This window comes from Hetaerina americana, unplaced genomic scaffold (assembly GCF_022747635.1).
Source record: "Hetaerina americana unplaced genomic scaffold, ioHetAmer1.1.p SCAF_6, whole genome shotgun sequence".
NCBI lineage: Eukaryota > Metazoa > Arthropoda > Insecta > Odonata > Calopterygidae > Hetaerina > Hetaerina americana.
The window spans coordinates 60,243,326-60,263,594 of NW_027287205.1; the positions used below are offsets into that span (position 1 = coordinate 60,243,326).

At 36.1% G+C, this 20,269-nt stretch overlaps 1 protein-coding gene across 2 annotated transcripts; it reads right to left on the minus strand.

The window, feature by feature from the left end:
• Nucleotides 1-1,731: 1,731 nt before the first annotated feature.
• On the minus strand, nt 1,732-18,684 carry betaggt-I (geranylgeranyl transferase type-1 subunit beta). 2 transcript variants are annotated; one of them, XM_071593618.1, is made up of 8 exons: nt 18,392-18,684; nt 18,161-18,288; nt 17,874-18,093; nt 17,639-17,771; nt 17,444-17,563; nt 14,908-15,018; nt 14,461-14,590; nt 1,732-2,456 (listed from the first exon to the last, which is right to left on the minus strand). In XM_071593618.1, the coding sequence occupies exons 1-8, from the start codon at nt 18,502-18,504 to the stop codon at nt 2,437-2,439; spliced, it is 975 nt and encodes a 324-aa protein (XP_071449719.1). In that variant the 5' UTR covers nt 18,505-18,684; the 3' UTR covers nt 1,732-2,436. The 2 variants fall into 2 exon arrangements, with proteins under 2 accessions (XP_071449719.1, XP_071449718.1); XM_071593617.1 differs by lacking the exon at nt 1,732-2,456 and adding an exon at nt 9,339-11,013.
• Nucleotides 18,685-20,269: the final 1,585 nt, after the last annotated feature.

The following is a 20,269-nucleotide window of genomic DNA, read 5'->3' on the forward strand; positions in this document are numbered from 1 at the left end:
GTATACATAAGACAGTATTAATGTGGTAAGTTTGTTGAAACTATTCTACAAATACCTGCATCTTCAATTAGGCCTCAACGCGGAACTTTTCGGAGAAGTGAAAATCGCAAATAATTGATGCAATGCGGTGTTGTTCCACTTGATATCTGATGAATTTTAGATTCAATCGGCTGACTTCTAATATTCAAACATAACGATAGAGCTTATTTTTAAAGCCTTAATTCTGTGAAATACCTAAATCATAAGGGTGGAAAGAGATTACAACTTTGTAATGTTTGCCAGTATTTATTGAATTGTATGACAAAAGCTTCAGTATTCAAACAAGTATTGTGCCACTCAATTAATACCATAAAATTTTACACCTTTCAATTGATATAAAGAATCAGCTCGACTAAGGAAAGCAGAGCGGTATTAATTTTGCATTGTTACATTATAAAAATTTTTTAATGCCTACCATTCAGAAATTATGGATAGCATAAATTAACATTATATTCAATTTACTTTAGAAAATCAATACCATTTATTATTATCTTAATTATTTCTAAGGGTTTTATATATCAGGTCATAAGGAAAGTTCAAGGCATTATACTAATACAAACAATATTTAATTAATGTAATCCTCATTATTTCAATCCTAGGATTGGTTCACTGCAACCCTCCATTCTACTCTATCCAATGTCAATTCCCTCAATCCCTGATACCTTCTCTGTTTTACATTCTTCTTAATTAGTCCGAGGTGCATGTATCTTGGTCTTACTCGTGGACTCTTCCCTTCTATTATATTCCTAATCAATCCATTGTGTGTATCCTAATTAATATCTATAACAAACTATGTAAGTGAATGATTAGAAAATGTCCAATAGAATATAAGACATAAAAACGGTTTTATTCCCAACAACAGAAGTAGGTTTAATGCTCCCTCTTCATCTCGGAAATGTGTTCTATTCAAGCCACAATTCAGAAGACAGGCCTTTTGCAACCTGCATAACCATTGCGCAAGAATAAAAAAACTGTAAATTGAGATCATATGAAATAAAATTCCTCCTACATTAATTCAACTTTGTTTTCTTTTTGCCATCTTGTCAATTTAAAGGCATATATATTTCTGTGATAGCTCCACTAACTCTTAAAAAGTACTCATAACCTAAATTGCAATCCAATTAATATTTGCATATAATGGAGTTGTGGATATGCATTTCAATGATAGCCTTTCCTTATAACAAAGATTTCATTAGTTTCCGTTTTATATATATATACCAGTGACCCATTGTGAATGGCAGTAGTCCAGGGGTAGGGCATTGGACTTCTGATCAGATAGCCCACGTTCAATTCCCAGGGAAACATCTACAGGCACCTGCAGCTCCACCCAAGCTATATAATTTTTCATGGAACCAGATATTCGTGGGAAACCATAACCGGTACAGGGAAAGGAACTGGCCTCCCCTGCCTGTGTGAATTTCACATACTGTTGCGCTTAGTACTGGGAGAACTCTACCATCACCTAACAAACTGACCTTCAGGTTGATTTCTGTGTTTATGATATATGTCTATACAACTATATATATATATATATAAAGGATAAATTAAGGCTGAAGATTTTTATCAAAAACCGATACTTTTGGGTCAAGAAAATATGAACGGCAAAGGTAACAATGTTTGATTTGTCAAACTTTACAAAAATAACCATTTTAACATGCAATTTTTACTTGTAAATTTATTCAAATAGTCATTTTGCACTTCGTATAAAACATTTTATTTTCGTGTCAATAATTCTTATAAATGCACAATTAATGTGGAGCAGTGTTGAATTTCTTGTGAGTCACTTAATCAATAATTAAGCCATGCCAACTTATGATGCATAACAATCCTACATAAATAGTTCAATTCAAACAAAGCTTTAAATAACTATTGTCAACAAATTGGTGTCGTTAAGTGATTCTATAACTTAGATATAGTTTCACATTTCAACTACGTATAACCATATTGCTTCTTCATTTCCTGGGGAAAAAAGCATAAGTTAAAAGTTCATTTAACCTGCAATGACATCTCTTGCTGAGTAACATACTCTAATTTGAAGTACTTTGGCATCATAGTCTAATTTAACCACCAATTACCATTTAATTCACTAATACTTTTTAAATCAGCACACGAAAGGGAAATTTCAACCCCTTATCAGTCAGAGGGGGAACCTAACGGAGGGTTCTGTAGGATGTTCTTCAAAACACATGTAAAAGACATCATATAAACAGTTTGTTACAGTGGATCGGTAGTTTTCCAACAACACTTCTTATTTTCTGAAGCAGTCCTTATTCGTACAAATCCATAGGCACTGATTTTCCACTTTGACCACGGGGATGGAATAACTGTATCCAAATACTTATGTGGCACAGTAATACAGCTTTTGCTCCAATAAACATGGAAACAATTATCACTTCATCACCTTCTTGAAGTAGTACCTATGATTAAGCCCAGAAATACACCTTAGAGATAAAAAATTCAGACAAATATCTACATTTAAAACAGAACATTCATAGATTAAGCCAATAAACCACTCCAAACAACTGCTGACAAATTTCTAAATGGATACATCCTTCTTTTTGATAAACCATAATTATATCTGCAAGGAAAATTAAAAGAAAAAAATTTCACAATAGAAAAAATTGCACAATCTCTTGATTTTATTACATAGTGTTATCTCTCAATTTACATAAGAACTTAAGACTTCCATGTACCAAAACTATATTGTAAGACAATTATTAGAATATAGAGATCTTTTATTTTGTATTACCTACTCAGATCTAGAGCTAAGTCTGATATTTATAGACTGGTGGAATTTTTTATTAATAATAAATTTTTTTAAATTTCAAAAAAACTGATGGAAAGAATGATCAACCAAGACAATATCCATAATTGCTAATTAAAAATCTGTTGAAGGCAAAGGCACAGTAAAGCATCAATAAAGTATATTTCTTACAAGCCGCCTGAAAATAAGAAAGTATGTATACAATTTCAAAAATAAATTGCACCAGTAAAAAATCAATAACTCAATGAATGGTGTTTTGGATATTAATTACGATATACAATTACAGGATATTAAGTTTATCAACATCACCTTCTCTATAGTTCTGATTAATTGAATTCATTTTATCTTTCCAGATAATATTAAATTTTCAATTTCACCAGCTTCAAAATTAAAAGGTGGCTTATTGTAGTGAAAATGTTTAATGTTTTTTCTGAATTATTAGATAATAATGGGATTAGTAACTTGCATTTTACAAATACTTGAATTGAATGCTGTGGGTAAAGGTGGATGACTGAATGCAGTGATTACTTATTTTTTGATTCACCCACATAAAGTTTACAAATGAACACATCTGAAAATATTTTAACAAACGGCAACATTTTTGAAAATAAATTGAATCAACTTTCAAAGGATTCAAGATATTTCAAATTTCCTCAATTTGTAGCAATGATTCATGGTAGGCCATGGAATATAATGTTTTTTTGTTGATTTTGATATAACTTTGGCGTGACAGTTTTGAGCACTCCACAGAATACCTGCATTTTTCATTTAATATGTTTGAAATAAAAGATGGCCTGAAGAACGAGGAGCTCTTGAAATTAGCCTTCAAGCAATAATGGAATAGAATACTGATGAAGAAGGTTCTGTAAATGAACTTGACGTATTAAATAATTAGATGCACAATGAAAAGTTAGTTTGAATAGTAAATACATATCCAGAACTCTGTTTTTCACAAAACAGAAGAAATATTTAGCTGAATTCAACATATTATAAACCTAAAGTTTTCAATAAAATATTATGTCAAGAGTGCACAATGCATTAGATGCTTTGTGATTTCATTGACTTTCAATGAGCAGTCATTGAAGGTTTATCATATTTTTCTTCAAAATGACACAGGTAACATTTCACAAAATCAGATTTCTTATAATTCTGTACCCACCCAAATTGCTAAAATTTACAAATATTTGAACTGATTGATCAAGCCATTGCCACTTTATTAATGGAAATTTTGAGCTATCAAACAAGTAATGCCATAGAGTAAGGGTTTACGGACTCGTGGGTATTATTAATTTGATGAAATTTACCCCTAAGATGAAAGATGATGGCTAACTTTCACCCCCGGATACCCTGGAAAAGCACTCCCCATGTGAGAGATGAAAAGATAACTACAAAAACAGTTAAATTGTAAAAAATGGAAATAGTAGTATAAATTACAAGGTGCAGAATCCTCTCTCCAATAATCACAAACCTAAACGTGGTAGAAGGATTGATGTGCTCTCATGACTCATAAGGCTGAGCTGACAAGAGAGATGATACTTGCTCCTAATAGGGCCACCCATGCCAGATAGGTGGAAGGGTAGGAGCCAGACAAAAGGTAGTCCACGTAGCATCTGTTCCTACAGCAAAGGCATCTAATCATGGTAGGGTGACCATTGAATTATGGCATCACCTTAAGAACATTATTGAGGAAGGCAAAAAGACCCCTCCTTAATTATTTTATTAAGAATGTTATGATGACTATGGAGAGAATGAGTCCTGGCAAATATGGGACTCAGCACACTGGGCTGTGTGTTGTGCCCAGCATCAGAGAGCCATGGCCATCAAGGTTTTCATGGCACCAAATATGTGCAAAACCAAGGAAATGACAAGAGATAAGACAGAGGAAGATCAACACTGTGTAAATAAAGACTTGGAATATTAGGATGATGATGAAGACAGGGAAGTTGTCAAGTCTAGGACAGGGAAAATATCAATTAAGAGGTGGAGAGAGGAAACAGAAATATTAGGCCTGCACTAGGTGAGATAGGTGAGTAGCAAGGATTATTGGAGCATTAGTAACAGAGTTTTATATTATGTGCATATAACAGAGTCAATGGAGAGCAGCCTTAATAACAAATAGCAAGCTGGGAAGAAGAGTACTGAATGTGGAACAGTTGAATGACCTTATTATTAGTGGAAAGAAATATATCCCGTCAACCTGCGATGGGCGGTGGCTAGCGTACTAGCTTCCCACCCAGAAGGCCCGGGTTTGAATCCTGGCAGCAGCAGATTTTTTCAGTGGTACCCCAATCTCTACTTGAGGTGCTTTGTGGAAGGCACTTTGAGTGAGTACGCAGTCCGTCGAATGGGATGTTTAGCTAGGGACCCCTTGATGCCTTTTGTTAAGAGTAGGCTAATGCGGACACTGGGTTTCTCTCCACGCTTTACTGTCCATCCCTAATGGTGCAAATGACCTCAGCTGTTGGGCACATCCTCTAAAGCTACTACTACTCCAGTCAACCTAGTGATAATCCAGGTATGCTAGATACCCAAAAGAAGTCATAGGGAGGAAAAAATAGATGATGAAAATGAAGTACCAGACAAAATGATCATGAATGTGCCCAGAAGCAAAAATGTGAAAATATCAGGTGATTGGGATGTGATGGCCAGAGAAGGGAGAGATAGAAGTGCAGTAGGAGATAATGGTTAAAGAGTAAGAATTTGACCACGAGGAGAGAGTCAAGGAGATACGGGGAGACAGTGAGGCTACGCAGTGATGTAGGAATAGCATGATTATAGATATTGTGGGATTAACTGACACATATGTCAATTCAACTCTATATTCATTGCTCATGAAATGCAATGTTAAAATTATAAGGAAGAGAGGATGGAATACCAGGAGGCAGTTGATAAAATTCTGAGCAAGAAAAAGGAGATAGGAACACAAGAAGAAAGATGGGAATATCTCGGACAATGGATGAATAAAGCAGTGGATGAAACAATTTAAAATGGGGTAAATATTAACCAAAGAAATAATGGAAAGAATATGAAGAAGAAATATATGGTAAAGATAATAGGCTGGCTACCTTATTATACATAAATAAAAGGCATAATAGGTAATGAAATCAATGGATGTGGGAATAAATGAGTCCCGCATAACTTCTCCAGAATTTACAAAAATGGGCAGGAAGAGTTTTTATAGTCTCATACGCAGCATTTCCAGTGGAGGAAAAAGGCTAGATTTGTTATATCAGTATTGATATGATAAAAAAAGAAAAGTAGTTGTGTGAGAACTATTTAGTTTGTCAGCCTACCATATCTGGATGGACACAGAATAAATCCACATACATTTCTTAGAAATGTCTTACAAGACACAGCCTGCCACCCCAAACTAGAATTAACTGTTCTTAAATTCTACATTTATACTACCTCCCTTCATTGTATGGAATGTTAGAATATTGTTGAGGACAGGGAAATCAGAGAATATAAAGCCAGAAATAGGAAGAGGAAATATAGATGTTTTAGGTCTATGCAAGGTGAGATGGAAGGATAGCAGGGATTACTGGATAGACAGCATAATATAGTAATTTACAGTGGAGGGGACGAGAGCCAAAGAGGGGTTGTCATAATAAAAGGTACGAAAAAAAAGGTACGAAGAACCATAGTCAGCGAAAAGCAAACAATGTCTACAATATTTCTAGTAGAGATAAAAGTAGTAGTTTTGAGGGGAGACGACCAACAGCTGAGGTCATTTGCGCCATAGGGGATGGATAGGAAAGGATGAAGGGTGGAGAGAAACCTGGCATCGGCATTAGCCTACTCTTTATGAAAGGCGCCAAGGGGTCTGCAGCTTAACATCCCATCCGACGGACGGCGTACTCACTCAAAGTGCCCTCCACAAAGCACCTCAAGTAGGGATCGAGATACCTCTGAAAAATATTCAACACCACCAGGATTTGAATCCTGGCCCTCTGAGTGGGAAGCCAATACATTAGCCCCCGCACCATCTCGATCCCCTAGTAGAGATAAAAGTAGAACCGACGAACTTGTTCATTGTTCAGATATACATGCCGGCGAGCAATCATAAGGACGAAGTAGGCGATAGGATGTATGATCAGTTAGAGAATATAATTTCCTGTGATCCTGCAGGAAAACGTTAAATAGTGATGGGAAATTGGAATGAGAGTGTAGGCAAAGGAAGATAAGGTGATGAGATGGGGTACCACGTTTTAGGTATGAGGAATGACCGCAGGGAGAAAGCGATTGAATTCTGCAGGAGACTGGAGTTAGTCATCACCAACACTTAATTTAGACAACACAAAGGGCTTAAGTATATACTGAAAATGCCAGGTGACTCAGAAAGGTATCAGTTAGATTATATTATGATTAGACACAGATTTAAGAATCAGATCAATTTGCACAGCTTACCGGGAGGGAATGCGGACTCTGATCACAATTTTGTTGTTATGAACTGTAGCATCCGTTTCAAAAAGATAAGGCAGAGTTGGGAAATGGAATGTAGAAGCATTAAATGGATTGACAAGGAAGGAGTATCAGCAGGCTATAGAGAAATACATGGATGAGGGTGAAGAACTGAGTACTATTGTGGAAAAATTGGAATGCATCCAAAGAGATTTCGAAAGCCACAAAAGAAACTTTAGGAACCATAAATGGGAAGGGCTTGCAAGCATTTCTGAGTGACTTGAAAGTTCAGTTCGATACATGTCGGATGAAAATCAATACAAATAAAAGAAAGATTATAGGATTTTCCAGGAAAAGAAAGGCTAACATTAACATTAAAATAGGAGGACAAAAACAAGAGTAGGTGGAACAGCTTACCTATCTCGGATGTGTTTTTGACTAAAATGGTCAAAGTAGTAAGGAAGTAAGAAGAAGAACTGCACTAGACAAAGATGCTTTCACAAGGTAGGAGATGACAGGGATGCTGAGGGAGGATGTTACAAAAAGCCTCATCATAACTTTGATATGGAGTGTAGTCATGTACAGCTCGGAAATATTGGTCACTGAAGCAGGAAGAAAGATGTAGATTGGAAGATTTTTAAATGTGGGTGTGAGAAGAATGGAAAAGTTTAAATGGACAGAGAAGAAAACAAATGAGGAAGTGCTAGGTGGGCAAGGTGAGGGGATTGATGGTCGAAATCATAATGAAGCAGGAAAAAAATGGATGAAAACACATTGATCAGCTGTGGGATGTAGACTGTGTTAGAGGGGAGAACGTTAGGGCCTGGGCCCTCGATGCCTCCGAGAATCAGCCCGGTTGAAATATCAGAGGTTCAAGTCCCGGCTGAGGAAATATTTTTGCAGCTGTTATTTGCTTGAATCCACCTTCCCACCTCTCCTGTCTTTTAGATGTGGTCCAATTTCTTTTCCTCATATCTATTTCCATGTGTATATTTGTTTGCCAAATGGCAGGTTTTCCCGTTTGAATAATGTGTGTGTGTGTGTGTATGTATATATATATATATATATATATATAAAAGGGTCACGGTAGTCCATGGGTAGAGTGTTCGACTATTGACCAGAGGAACTGGGTTTGATTCCCGGGCAAGCCTCTGTGGGCACCCTCCGCTCCACCCAAGCTGTTAACTGTTTTGAGCAACAGATCACCCTGGAAAAAGATAACCGGCACAGTGAAATTAACTGGCTCCCCTATCCTGATGTGAATTTCACACTATCAGGCTTTGTACTGGGTTATCTCTACCATCACCTTCCAAAAAAACCTTCGGGTATTACTGTGTTTATGGTTTAAATATATATATATATATATACACAATGTATATTTATATGTATATATCTACATGTGGGTCATGGTAGTCCAGGGGTAGAGCGTTGGATAACTGACTGGAGGGCCCGGGTTTGATTCCCAAGCAAAGCCTCTCTAGGCAGCCTCAGCTCCACCCACACTCTGTGATTTTTTGAATACCAGGTCTTCCTGGGAAACCATAGCTGGTGCAGGGAAAGGAATGGGTGCCCCAACCCTGGTGGGTGAATTTCACATGCCGTCAGGCTTAGTACCCTCATCACCTACCAAACCAACCTCAGGGTAAATAATGTAATTATGGTTATATATATATATACATTAAAACACAAAATCCCACCAAACAGCCAGCAAATACTCATTTATATAGAAACAGATATAAAGAAAAGGAATAGGAACACACACAAAGGACGAACACAGGAGAGGTGGGGAAGGCGGAATCCAGCAGATCATGAATGTAAAAATATTTCCTAGACCGGGATTGGTCCCAGAAGGTGTTCCCATCCCATTTCTTTATATCTGTTTCTATATAAATGAGTATATATATATATATATATATATATATATATATATATATGTGTGTGTGTGTGTGTGTGTACATATACATATATAAATATATATATATACATATATAAATATATATATATATATATATATATATATAAATAAATATATATATATATATATATATATATATATAAATATATATATATAAATATATATATATAAATATATATATACATATATTTACACACACACACACACATAATACACTACAAATGGTATTGAACCTTTTCCTCCATCATCTGACTTTTCATCCTTTCGCTGTCTTGTTTGGATGACCGTTGGCACATCTGGATGAAACCCTGGCCTTGCTGAACAATGTATCAAAATAAAAGTATCTGGTTCACCATGTTCAACTTCATCATGCAGGAAAAACATCAAAGCTTAGGACTGAGATTATGACAGCTTAAAAATTACTCAATTTTACTTTCACAGCTCCCAGTTCTTTTAGTGCCCTGAAAGTTACCATTTTCTTATTCAAGTCTTTCAGAATATATTCAATCATCCTCAATTTTTTTATCCAAAAGGTATTACTGTCAGCCAGTGAAATCAGCATTTAAAAATACAAGGATATCGTAACTAACAATTTTTACACTTGTAACAGCTTGCATAGTTTTTTGCATTTTTTGTTCGAAGTTTTCTGAATTACTTTTCTGGGTAGACCACATCCTACTAAAATGTTTTTTATGCAATTAATGATAATGTGCCTTCAGGTTTTGTATCACCACTCAGGGACATACATAAAATCATAGATAAAGATGATTACGTTAACTCTCAGACTAAATATAATTATTAATTGGTGTATGCAAGGGCATTACAAATGGACCATTCAATATGCAAAGATGTATCCCTGTATCTTTACAAATACCATTTGGTAATGTTTACTTTTGAAAATTGATTCTGTGTTTCCCATACCTATATAATGTAAAACATAAAAAATTCACATAATTTCAAATAATTAGCTCACAAGAACATAGGTTACCCACAAACAATTACACACTTGAGTAAAATTTAATTTTACATACAGTCCACTGTATTACTTGCATTTTCATTCAGAGCTTAAGACAAAATCACAGAAACAACAACTTGACTAAGCTGGCACATGAAGTGACAGGTTAGACATTCATGACTTAGAGGGAAATACACCATGCACAGATTTTATCCTCTTACAACATGGAAACTTAACCAAATTGATTGCTTTTAAAATTGAAGTGTTCAAAAATACTAATAGCAATTATATTTATAATTATGGACTTTTAGGTAAAACGAGCATTGAAAAAAATGAAGAGCCTGGTGAGTGATGAATCAGAAAGAAATAATGCAACAGAGGTTAAAAAAAAAGAAAAACAAAACAATCAGCAGGTCACCTAGAGACTTAAGGAATGTAGCATCAACTTTGGTAGCACATACATACATGTAACTGTATCTAAATTAAAATATTTCATTGTATCAGTCATTTCATTCAGGAACTAAACATTTTAAAAAATCAATCCTGGTTACCAAAACCATTTCGAAGTAATTCATGCAATACAAGAACTAGACAGTTTCTGCCTCGTTATTAGCACATTACGTAGACTGTTTTGTGCTTTTTGATTCAAATAATCCTCACTTAGGATTGGGATAGACATTGATATAAAAAATACAAACACTAATATATCTCAAATATCATCCTTGAGCTATGTAACAAAACCAGTAGTGGTGCATTGTGCATTTGGTTTTTCAAAATGAGCAAAACTCAGGGATTCCACATTGCTTTCAACAGTGGAATCTCACTGATCCCATTTCTTGTGCAGGCCGTGGAGGTGCTTCAAAGCCCTCTTACTCATATTCAAACCGGCATGGACCTTCTCCAAACCCTCCTCATTCATCAAAGCCAAGCCACACAAACCTTAAACAGAGAGGGAGAACAGTTACCTGCATGTCAAAATTGTAAGGTACAATGATTATGTGTGATTAGTAAGCCATCATGATGGGCATAAAGGCATTTTAGAAAATTTTCAAGCAATAATGTTAAGATTAGTCCAATATAAGTCAAGGATAACATATAAATGTTTGCTTACACGAGAGGATCATCATCAAACTAAAATATTTACCAAGTCAGAAAAAATCTAATACAAACTAACATCATTTTATTTGATATACATTTTTTACCATTACACATTCAGATTATATTGTCATATTTGAAAATATATCCATTTTTCAGAGAATTCGGATGAAATTTATCCCATTATTATTAACAGTAATCCCATAGGTGGCACACAGGGATAGGAACTGGCCTCGCTTCCCAGAGGCATGAATAACACACACAGTAGGGTTTAGTATTGGGTGAATGCTATCCTCACCTATCAAAACAGCATTTGTGTAGAGTGTTGTGTTGGTGCCTACATGTCTTGTATGGAATTCTGATATCACAGATAAAGTATTTGTTTAAATATAACAAATTTAATTATGTTCCAGTTCAGTGGTATATTAAAAAATTATACACAAAAAAGTTCAAAGCAATATTCAAACTATATTTTGGACGTTTCATTGGTAATGAAAAGTCACAAACAAAATTATAGAAACAAATAACAGGAAAAGGACAAGGAGACCATTGATTATGGCTGGGTTTATTAGGAAGGTAGATGTTAACAGGAAATGGAAAAATAGAAAAACAGAATTAGCTTGAAGGAAGTTAAAGGAGAAAGAAAGGAAACTAGGGTGACAGAAGTGTGGAGGATGCAGAGTTAAAACATGGAGAACACACAAAGAAAAGATAAAATGAGTGCACTGTTCAGAAATCTCTATCAGGAAGTAAAAAGTGAAAATCTGCGCATTACATTACAGATACAGAAGGAAAAATACCAAATTAACCAAAAAAGATTCAAGAGAGATGGAAAGAATACATGAGGATTGAAATGTTAAATCTGGATAGATATTGTGCCATCATGCTAAGACATAGAGAATAAGACGGGGATAGTGATAGAGATAGATAGGGATAGCTTAAGACCAGGCAGACTTGATTGTAAGATAGAAAGGGTATTAAGGAAACTGAAATAAAATAAAACTGTGGGGACAGATAACATTCCCATAGGACTACATTATGGTTTAAGACACCATGGACGGTAGACATTTTAATTACTAATTCATAGCATTCATGAAGGAGGAAATCGGCCAAAAGATTTTGTTAATCAGTGTCAATCAGATCAGTTTTATTTCCCATTCCAACAACAAAGACAGCCATATTTTAGGACTAGGCAGCCATATTAGTAGAATCAAAATGTAAATCTTAGGGTTTGTAAATCATTTCTCCTAAGGAATGAAGTGCCTTGGACTTAGGAACATAAAATGAAGTAAGGAAAAAAGGAGGTCCCATGATAACAACCGAGGGGAAAAATAAAATGCCAAATAAAGAAGGGAGGAAAGAAAGAAAAAGAATTAGGACAGGAAGCGATACCCAACACGAAGACTGGAAGACTGTAGGAGACCAAATGTAAGAATGAAAGACCAGCAATGATACCCTAATAGGAACCTGATTTGTTACTTTTATCAAGTTACTGAAAAGTAAAGCAGAATTAATATCCACAGAGTGCAACATTGGTTGTGTTGAGCACACTTTATCATGAGCAACATAACTGCTGGTTCTTTTAGACTATGTGACAAGCATTGCAGTTGTCAACATGATCTCACAGCTACATAGTTTCCATAAGAAGGGTGAAATTGGTGCGCTTATACAGCAAGGTTAAGTCTTTATCGGGAAGTAAGAAGGGAAAATCTATGCTAACAGTTAGAGATAAGGCGGGTAAGATAACAATTGACACAGGAAAAATCCTAGAAAGATGGAAGGAGTATATAGAAGAACTGTATAGTAAAGAACTTAGACCAACAAAGTTAGACATAGAAAAGGAACATGACGTAGAGTAAGATAGCTTAGGTCCAGGCATACTTGACCACGAGATAGAAAGTGGAGATGAAACTAAATAAGGCCGTGGGGGTGGATAATATTTCTGCGGAACTACTAAAAGGTTTACGAAAATGTGGGAGGAAGAGGCTATATGTGCTGATTTGTAGTATCTATGAGAAAGGAATCTGGCTGGAAGACTTTGTGAGATCAGTTTTAGTTCCTATTCCGAAAAAGGTAAAGGCTACATCATGTGAGGACTACAGGACAATAAGTTTGATTTTAGCAAAAACGTGGTCAGGAGGATAGACGTAGATTGGAGGCTTTTGAAATGTGGGTGTGGAGAAGAATGGAGAAGGTGAAATGGACAGAGAAGAAAACAAATGAGGAAGTACTAGGTATGGTGGGCGAAGAGAGGGGTTCGTTGGGAGAAATCCTATGGAGGCAGGAAAAGTGGATGAAGGGCGTATTGATCGTTAGTGGGATGTTGAAGACTGTATTAGAGGGGAGAATGTTAGGCAAACGAGGAAAGGGCAGGAACAGGATAGGGATGTTGGATGGGATGAAGGGAGGAAGGAAGTACTCAGAGATGAAGAAGGACCTGATGTAGACCAGGTTGCTGGATTGTGTTTTTGTTAGGAGTCACAAAATATTTACTTAGTAGTAACCTTAACCTACCTTAACCAGTAGATTACCTGATAATAATAATATGTGGAAACAAAAAGCCAAATCTGCAGTCTTCAACCTGAAGGTCTGACAAGTGATAATGGAACTTGAATGCGAACTTGGCATGTGAAACACAAATATTGAGTTACGGAGCCACTTTATCTTCTTGTGCACATTACATGCCATAATATTGTGATTAGGCAGCATCTGAGTATGATAGTAACTTAAATAAAAAATTGCAGCACCATGCAACAATTTCAGAGTGTAAAAATCATTTGCCTTGACCGGGAAAGCTCCCAAAATTTTGGAGTGTAAGAGGACACCTCGATAGCTTAACTAGCTAAAGCACTCGGCCGGACATTGAGGGATCCAGGTTTGAATCCTAGACAAGGCAAATGATTTTTACACTCTGAAATTGTTGCATTGCAATACATATTAGCGGATGACTCCATCAAAAGTTACCACAGCAGAATCCACTGCAGTTTCTTAGAATTTTTCGAAAATTGCAGTTTTAGACCATATGCAACCATCATAGTAATCAGATTAGAATAGAATACGGAAGCCATTAACTAGCCGGACATCGAGGGATCCAGGTTTGAATCCCAGACAAGGCAAATGATTTTTACACCCTGAAATTGTTGCATTGTAATACATATTAGCGGATGACTCCATCAAAAGTTACCGCAGCAGCATCCACTGCAGTTTCTTACAATTTTTCGAAAATTGCAGTTTTAGACCATATGCAACCATCATAGTAATTAGATTAGAATAGAATATGGAAGCCATTACCTAAGTATGTATGCATTGCATCAGGGCTTGAATCAACCCATTTGGAGAACCCTCCAGTAATAGGATCCTGAGTTAAAAGAAGGTAATCCTTATTTTGTTGGTAATCAATGAGATGAAAAGCTCCTAACAGCTGGAAGTAAAAAGTCTGAGATTAATAGAAACAGTTCAAAATGTATGAGAGTATCTACTATTACTTAAAAGGTTTTTAAAAGCTGATTCAACATATGAGTTTGTATGATACAGCAGATGCACTCAGCATAGAAATATGCATTGTTAGGAAACTCAACATTCATTCCCAAAATGAAATTTTAATAAATGGTCTGAGAGTGATCCATCAGCCAGACTACCAGACAAGATAATGAACTGTACTACAAATAACAGATGTCACATATATCACAAAAATATGAAATATTATGTTTGAAGTAAAATGAGATAGTATAATCTAACCTTAAGGGTAGCTCCCACCCAAAATGAATAGCAGGTGTCCACAGGTTTGTTTGGTCGGCCTTGAAAGCCAGATATTTGACGAAGCACACACCACCTTCTCAAACCATTTATCTGAAATAAATATTATTATTATTAGGTAACCAACTGGTTAAGATATGTTTTCAATGGACAAAATTGCCAAATAAATATCTTGTCTCTCCTAACATAAACACAACCCAACATCCTACTCTACAACAAGCTCCTCTCTGTTTACTTCCTTCCTGCCTTCATTCCATCCAATGCCGCTATTCTATTCCTGTCCTCCACTTGCCAAACATTCTCCCCTCGATCACAGTCTTCAACATCCCACTGTTGATCATTATGCTTATCATCCATCTTTCCTGCCCTCATATGATTTCTCCTAACAATCCTATCACCATACCCAGCACCTCCTCATTAGTTTCACTTTTTCCATCCTTCTCCACACCCACATTTTAAAAGTCTCTTATCTACCTCTATCATTCTGTTTCAATGACCATGTCTCCTCACGGTGACAGGAAAGGTTGAGTTTTTGTATTTTTGAGAAGAGGCAAAATTATGGTGTTCTAGGGTGTGGGGGCGAGAGTATAGATATGTCTTGGGAGGTGAGACCTTCTTCAGGTCCAAATTGGAGGAGGAAAGGCCAAATTTCTGTTTGGAAAGTGGGTGCCAGGTCGTTGGTGAGAGTGATATAAGTGGATGTATCATTGAGATGGCTGAAGGCTTTGGAAATATAATATATATCCCTCTACACCTCCATTCCCTATGATGAAGACTTATCCTCCCTCCATCATTATCTCTATCCACAGCCCTAACCCCAGCATCCTTTGACCAAATTTTTCCTCAAACCTGCCCCTTTCGTCCTCACCAAAAATGAATTTTCGTTCCAAAGCTGATTTTAACTACAAACCAAAGGCACAGAAATGAGAACAAGAATGGTCCCATCATATGCCAATCTCTTCAGAGGCCACCTTGAAGAGACTTTCCTTTCACAACAACCCCTCCAACCTCTTATATGGTTCCACTACGTAGACGACATTTTTACTCCGTGAACACAGCACTGAGTCCCTCAACAATTTCTTATCGACCTTAAATTATTCTTTGACTGTTAAATTCATTCTGAGATCCCCGAACCCTTGGACACCCTGACAAATTTCTAGATCTTTCTTTAACTTACAACTGCCCCCAATGTAAAACATGTACACTAACCAGATTTTTGCCCTCCTCCTCACCATAACTGCATCTCCAAATAAGTAATCTATCTTTAGACATGCAATCAATGCTCTTCAGTCTATACAGGTGAATGTTTGTCCCCCTTGTCTATCTACATGAACAATTACCATATAGCCTCCTGTTCCTCCTATCTATTCCTATTTTCTGCAGTATATTCATTAGTTTTCCCGATTCACTTTATCAAACACCTTTTCAAAATCTAAGAAACAGACAAATACATTTTGATTGCATTCTATATTCCTCTCTATTAGTGATATCATTACTGCAATGGCATTGCGCGTGCCTCTTCCCATCCTAATTCCAAACTGGTCATCCACTAAGAAATCATTTTCCCTTCTCTCCATTCTTTTATTGATGATTCTGAGAGTCACTTCAGCTGGGTGGGAAATCAAACTTATTGTTCTGTAGTCCTCACATGATGTAGCCTTTACCTTTCCTGGAATAGGAACTAACACTGATCTCACGAAACCTTCCATCCAGATTCCTTCATAGATGCTACAAATCAGTCCATATTGACTCGTCCTTCCACATTTTGCTAAACCTACAAGTAGTTCCACAGGAATGTTGTCTACCCCCATGGCCTTATTTGATTTCGTCTCCCTTAATGCCCTCTCTATCTCACCGTAGAGTATGCCTGGACTTCCATCTACATCATATTCTCTTTCTATGCATCAGCTTGTTTTGTATATGCTTAATTTTGTGAAATGGATGCTATAAAAATATGAGACTGACATTTATATGAACATTTTTCGCCTTGAGCTACGATCTTCATGAAAACTAAAATCATAATTTTTTTGTGAATAAAAGAAATAGACATTGATATTTAATACTTCTATTGTCTCATATTTCATCCAAGGCCTTTTTATGTTATATTATTATTAGCTAAAAGGACTACTGGGATCTGCACTGATAGGCCAAAAACACTTCGCATAGGGAAATTTCATACTTATTTTACAAATTCCAGCATTTTTTATCCATCCAGCAATTATAAAACCACTAAATAAGCGATTATGAGCTCATGAAAGATGAAAATAATGAAAGACAATGTTGAACAAATTTTGAATTTATCGCTAGTTCTAATGGTTAAAAAAATCTAATAATGAATTAATGGGCAGCAGAGCTACCATGAACTGGTAGAACACTGGATATTTATGTGCAGAAAATGAAGCTAATGTGAGGCCTGAATCTGATTCACTTACTTAAGCCTAATTATGCATTAAAATACATCTTAAACTATATACCAATAGAATATCCAGCGAAATTTACACAGGTGAGATTTTAGTACCTGTTTTTCTGATAAGTTAGCTTCCAACTGACCCATTAAGGACAATGCAGCTACAGCACAAAATGTAGTCCCCCCGTGAGCTTCCAAGTCTGGACCTTGGCCAATTCCATAATCATAAGACTGAAAAATTTGCAAAGTTGTAGGAAAGAAAGTGGCTACAGTCAACATTAAATCAAATCATTTTAAGTTTCTTACAATACTTCCAAGGATATAGTTTATCGTTTTCTGAACGTCCATTCCTGACCAGTCTTGTATCATATAGCAAATTGATGCGGCACAATACACAAAGCGCATGTCATTTTCACTGCCCTCTAAAGACGCACAAAAACTGAAATATAATATCATATTACCCACAGATTTTGCCAGTGAGAGAAAAGAGAAGTAAAAACTATGAAAATAACTTCAACACACGGGTAGGAACTGAATATACCTTCCATTTTCCTGCTGCAGAGCTTTAACACCAGCGCTCAATGCTTTTCTGTTGACTCTCGTTAAATCATCACCCAATATGAGTAGCGTAGCTAGGCCGGTGTAAGTCATGGCTAAATGGCCACTTTTGTATGGACAAGTATCATCTTGACGTCCATCACAGACAAAATTAAAGGTACTAGAGCCCTGAAAGCCACATCTCTCCCAGCCCTGTTCGTTATCTGAAAGAACACATTAAGTGAATACAAAATAATAGTCACAAGTAAAACAAGGTTCATTAGTAAATACCACTGATTTTTGGTTCCACTAGAAGTCCATAAATCCAATCTATTATTGACTTCTTCTTTTCTTCGTCCAATACGTCCAACGATTTCAATATATCAAGTCCTGATATGCAAAAAAATGCTACGGCCAAACTGAGGAGAAGAAGACATCCATTAATTTGATGAAATATTGCGAAATTGCTGGCGTTTGCATAATGTTCCCTATTCTGTCGAAACAATAAAATTATTAGCATACCGAGTTGAGTCGTAAGACGATGCTCGTGCCGGCAACAAATTCAAATGTCTTAATAAATACTTAACGTGCTGGTTTTTAGCTATTTTCATGTCTGCTTTACTAGGGCACAACATCCTTGTTTTATTACCCTTCTTCACATTGAAGGATCGAAGCAGACATCCAAGATACGGAGGAATATCATTTCAAATGTAAATAACTGATTATTCGCCAAATTTTTCCAGAACAACATCAATATTAACAAAATAACAGCATAGAGAGACTAAAAACATAACACTAGATCACAAGCAGACAGGGGGGAAAATCATTCGTGGTAGACGATACCTATCGATATATCGAAACTTTAATCTTTTTGTTGTGATGAATACACTAAAATAGCAAACCAGGCATTTTCGGCAAGGAGAAATATACCATTATAATAAAATCCTCCGAAGTCTTTTTAAATTGAAAAACTTACACACGCTAATGATTTAAGTAACGCCCTGTTTCTGTTTAGTACTTTCGAGAATGGTAGTATTTGCGCCTCTATCGGCGAATAGAGAAACTAAGACACTATCAGGCTCTCAATTCAAATGTCGCCAAAATAGGGAAATAAATGTCTCAGGTTTTTGTCGCCGTTAAATTCAACCGCAGAAACAGTGCTCAAAATTTTATGAACTTAAGTAAAATTCTTCCAAGTGTTTTTCACGAAATACATGGAATACATTTCTTAATGTATACTCTCTTAATCTATTATTAAAAAGAGTGCAGTGCCTTTATCGTACATTAAGCCCCAGCTATACGAAGTAATTTTATAAATATTTGTAAGTGCTAAATTAAATCCTCTCGCCATAAAAGTGCAGACGATAAGTGAACCTTTTAAATGTTGGTTTAGCGGAATTTATTCGTAGCCTTCAGGGTCAATCAAGGACATACCTCTTTTCTACATTACATAATACCCCGTAAGCCGCCACAAGGGCGTATGGTGGGGGGTGCTAGGTCATAATCTATAGCAGAGAACAAGATTCTATATCTTAGAAAATATTAACACCCAGGATATGTAAGTTACGTACAACTGTTGTTGAATGTCTACTCATTAATGTGTACAAATTGAAACGAAGAAATGTAACCCTGTGGTCTTGCCTGCTATCATCTATCCAGTAAGGCTTCAAGTTGATTGTAAAAGAACTGCCCTTCAAACAGAGAAAAAACGCCACTAGCACTAGGAACGGACTTTGGTTCAAAACGAAGGTTTCGCGGTATTTTTTTCAGGTAGGACTCAAGGATGTTTATTTAATATCGTAAAAACCATTATAGTATTCGAAGTTAATTTCAATAGTTTAAAGTGAACAGGAGAAAGAAGCACATATTATCTCACAGCTGAAACTCATCGAAGTCATTCTCCCCTGAGAGGAAAATCGGAACCCATCTTACCGAGATTTTTTTCACTCTCAATTTCTATTCAAAATTAGAAATAATGAACCTAATTGTATGCCTGTGGCGTCAACTATTGCGCAAACCTTTTTTCGTCGATCACTCCAAACCATTCGCGGATTTTGCCCGTAATTTCGGAGGAAGTCAAACATTTCTTGAACAGTGATGTTAAAAACATATTATTACCCCATTCGTAAAGCGGTAGGAGAGATCATGTCAATAAAATTAGAGAGATTAAGTGTAGAACAGATACATTTAAGATTTCATTTTTTTCACGAACGATAGGGGATCAGAATAACATTGTCCGACTGCGGTAGTGTCATGTTCGTGTAAATATTCGTCTGGTGTGTATGTATTCACCCCCTGGTGGTGGCTAGAAGGGTGCATAAATAAATGAATAAAAAATAATTAAATAAAATTACTGCTCCAAACCCCAGAAAAAGAAAACATAGTATAGCGAAGGAACTA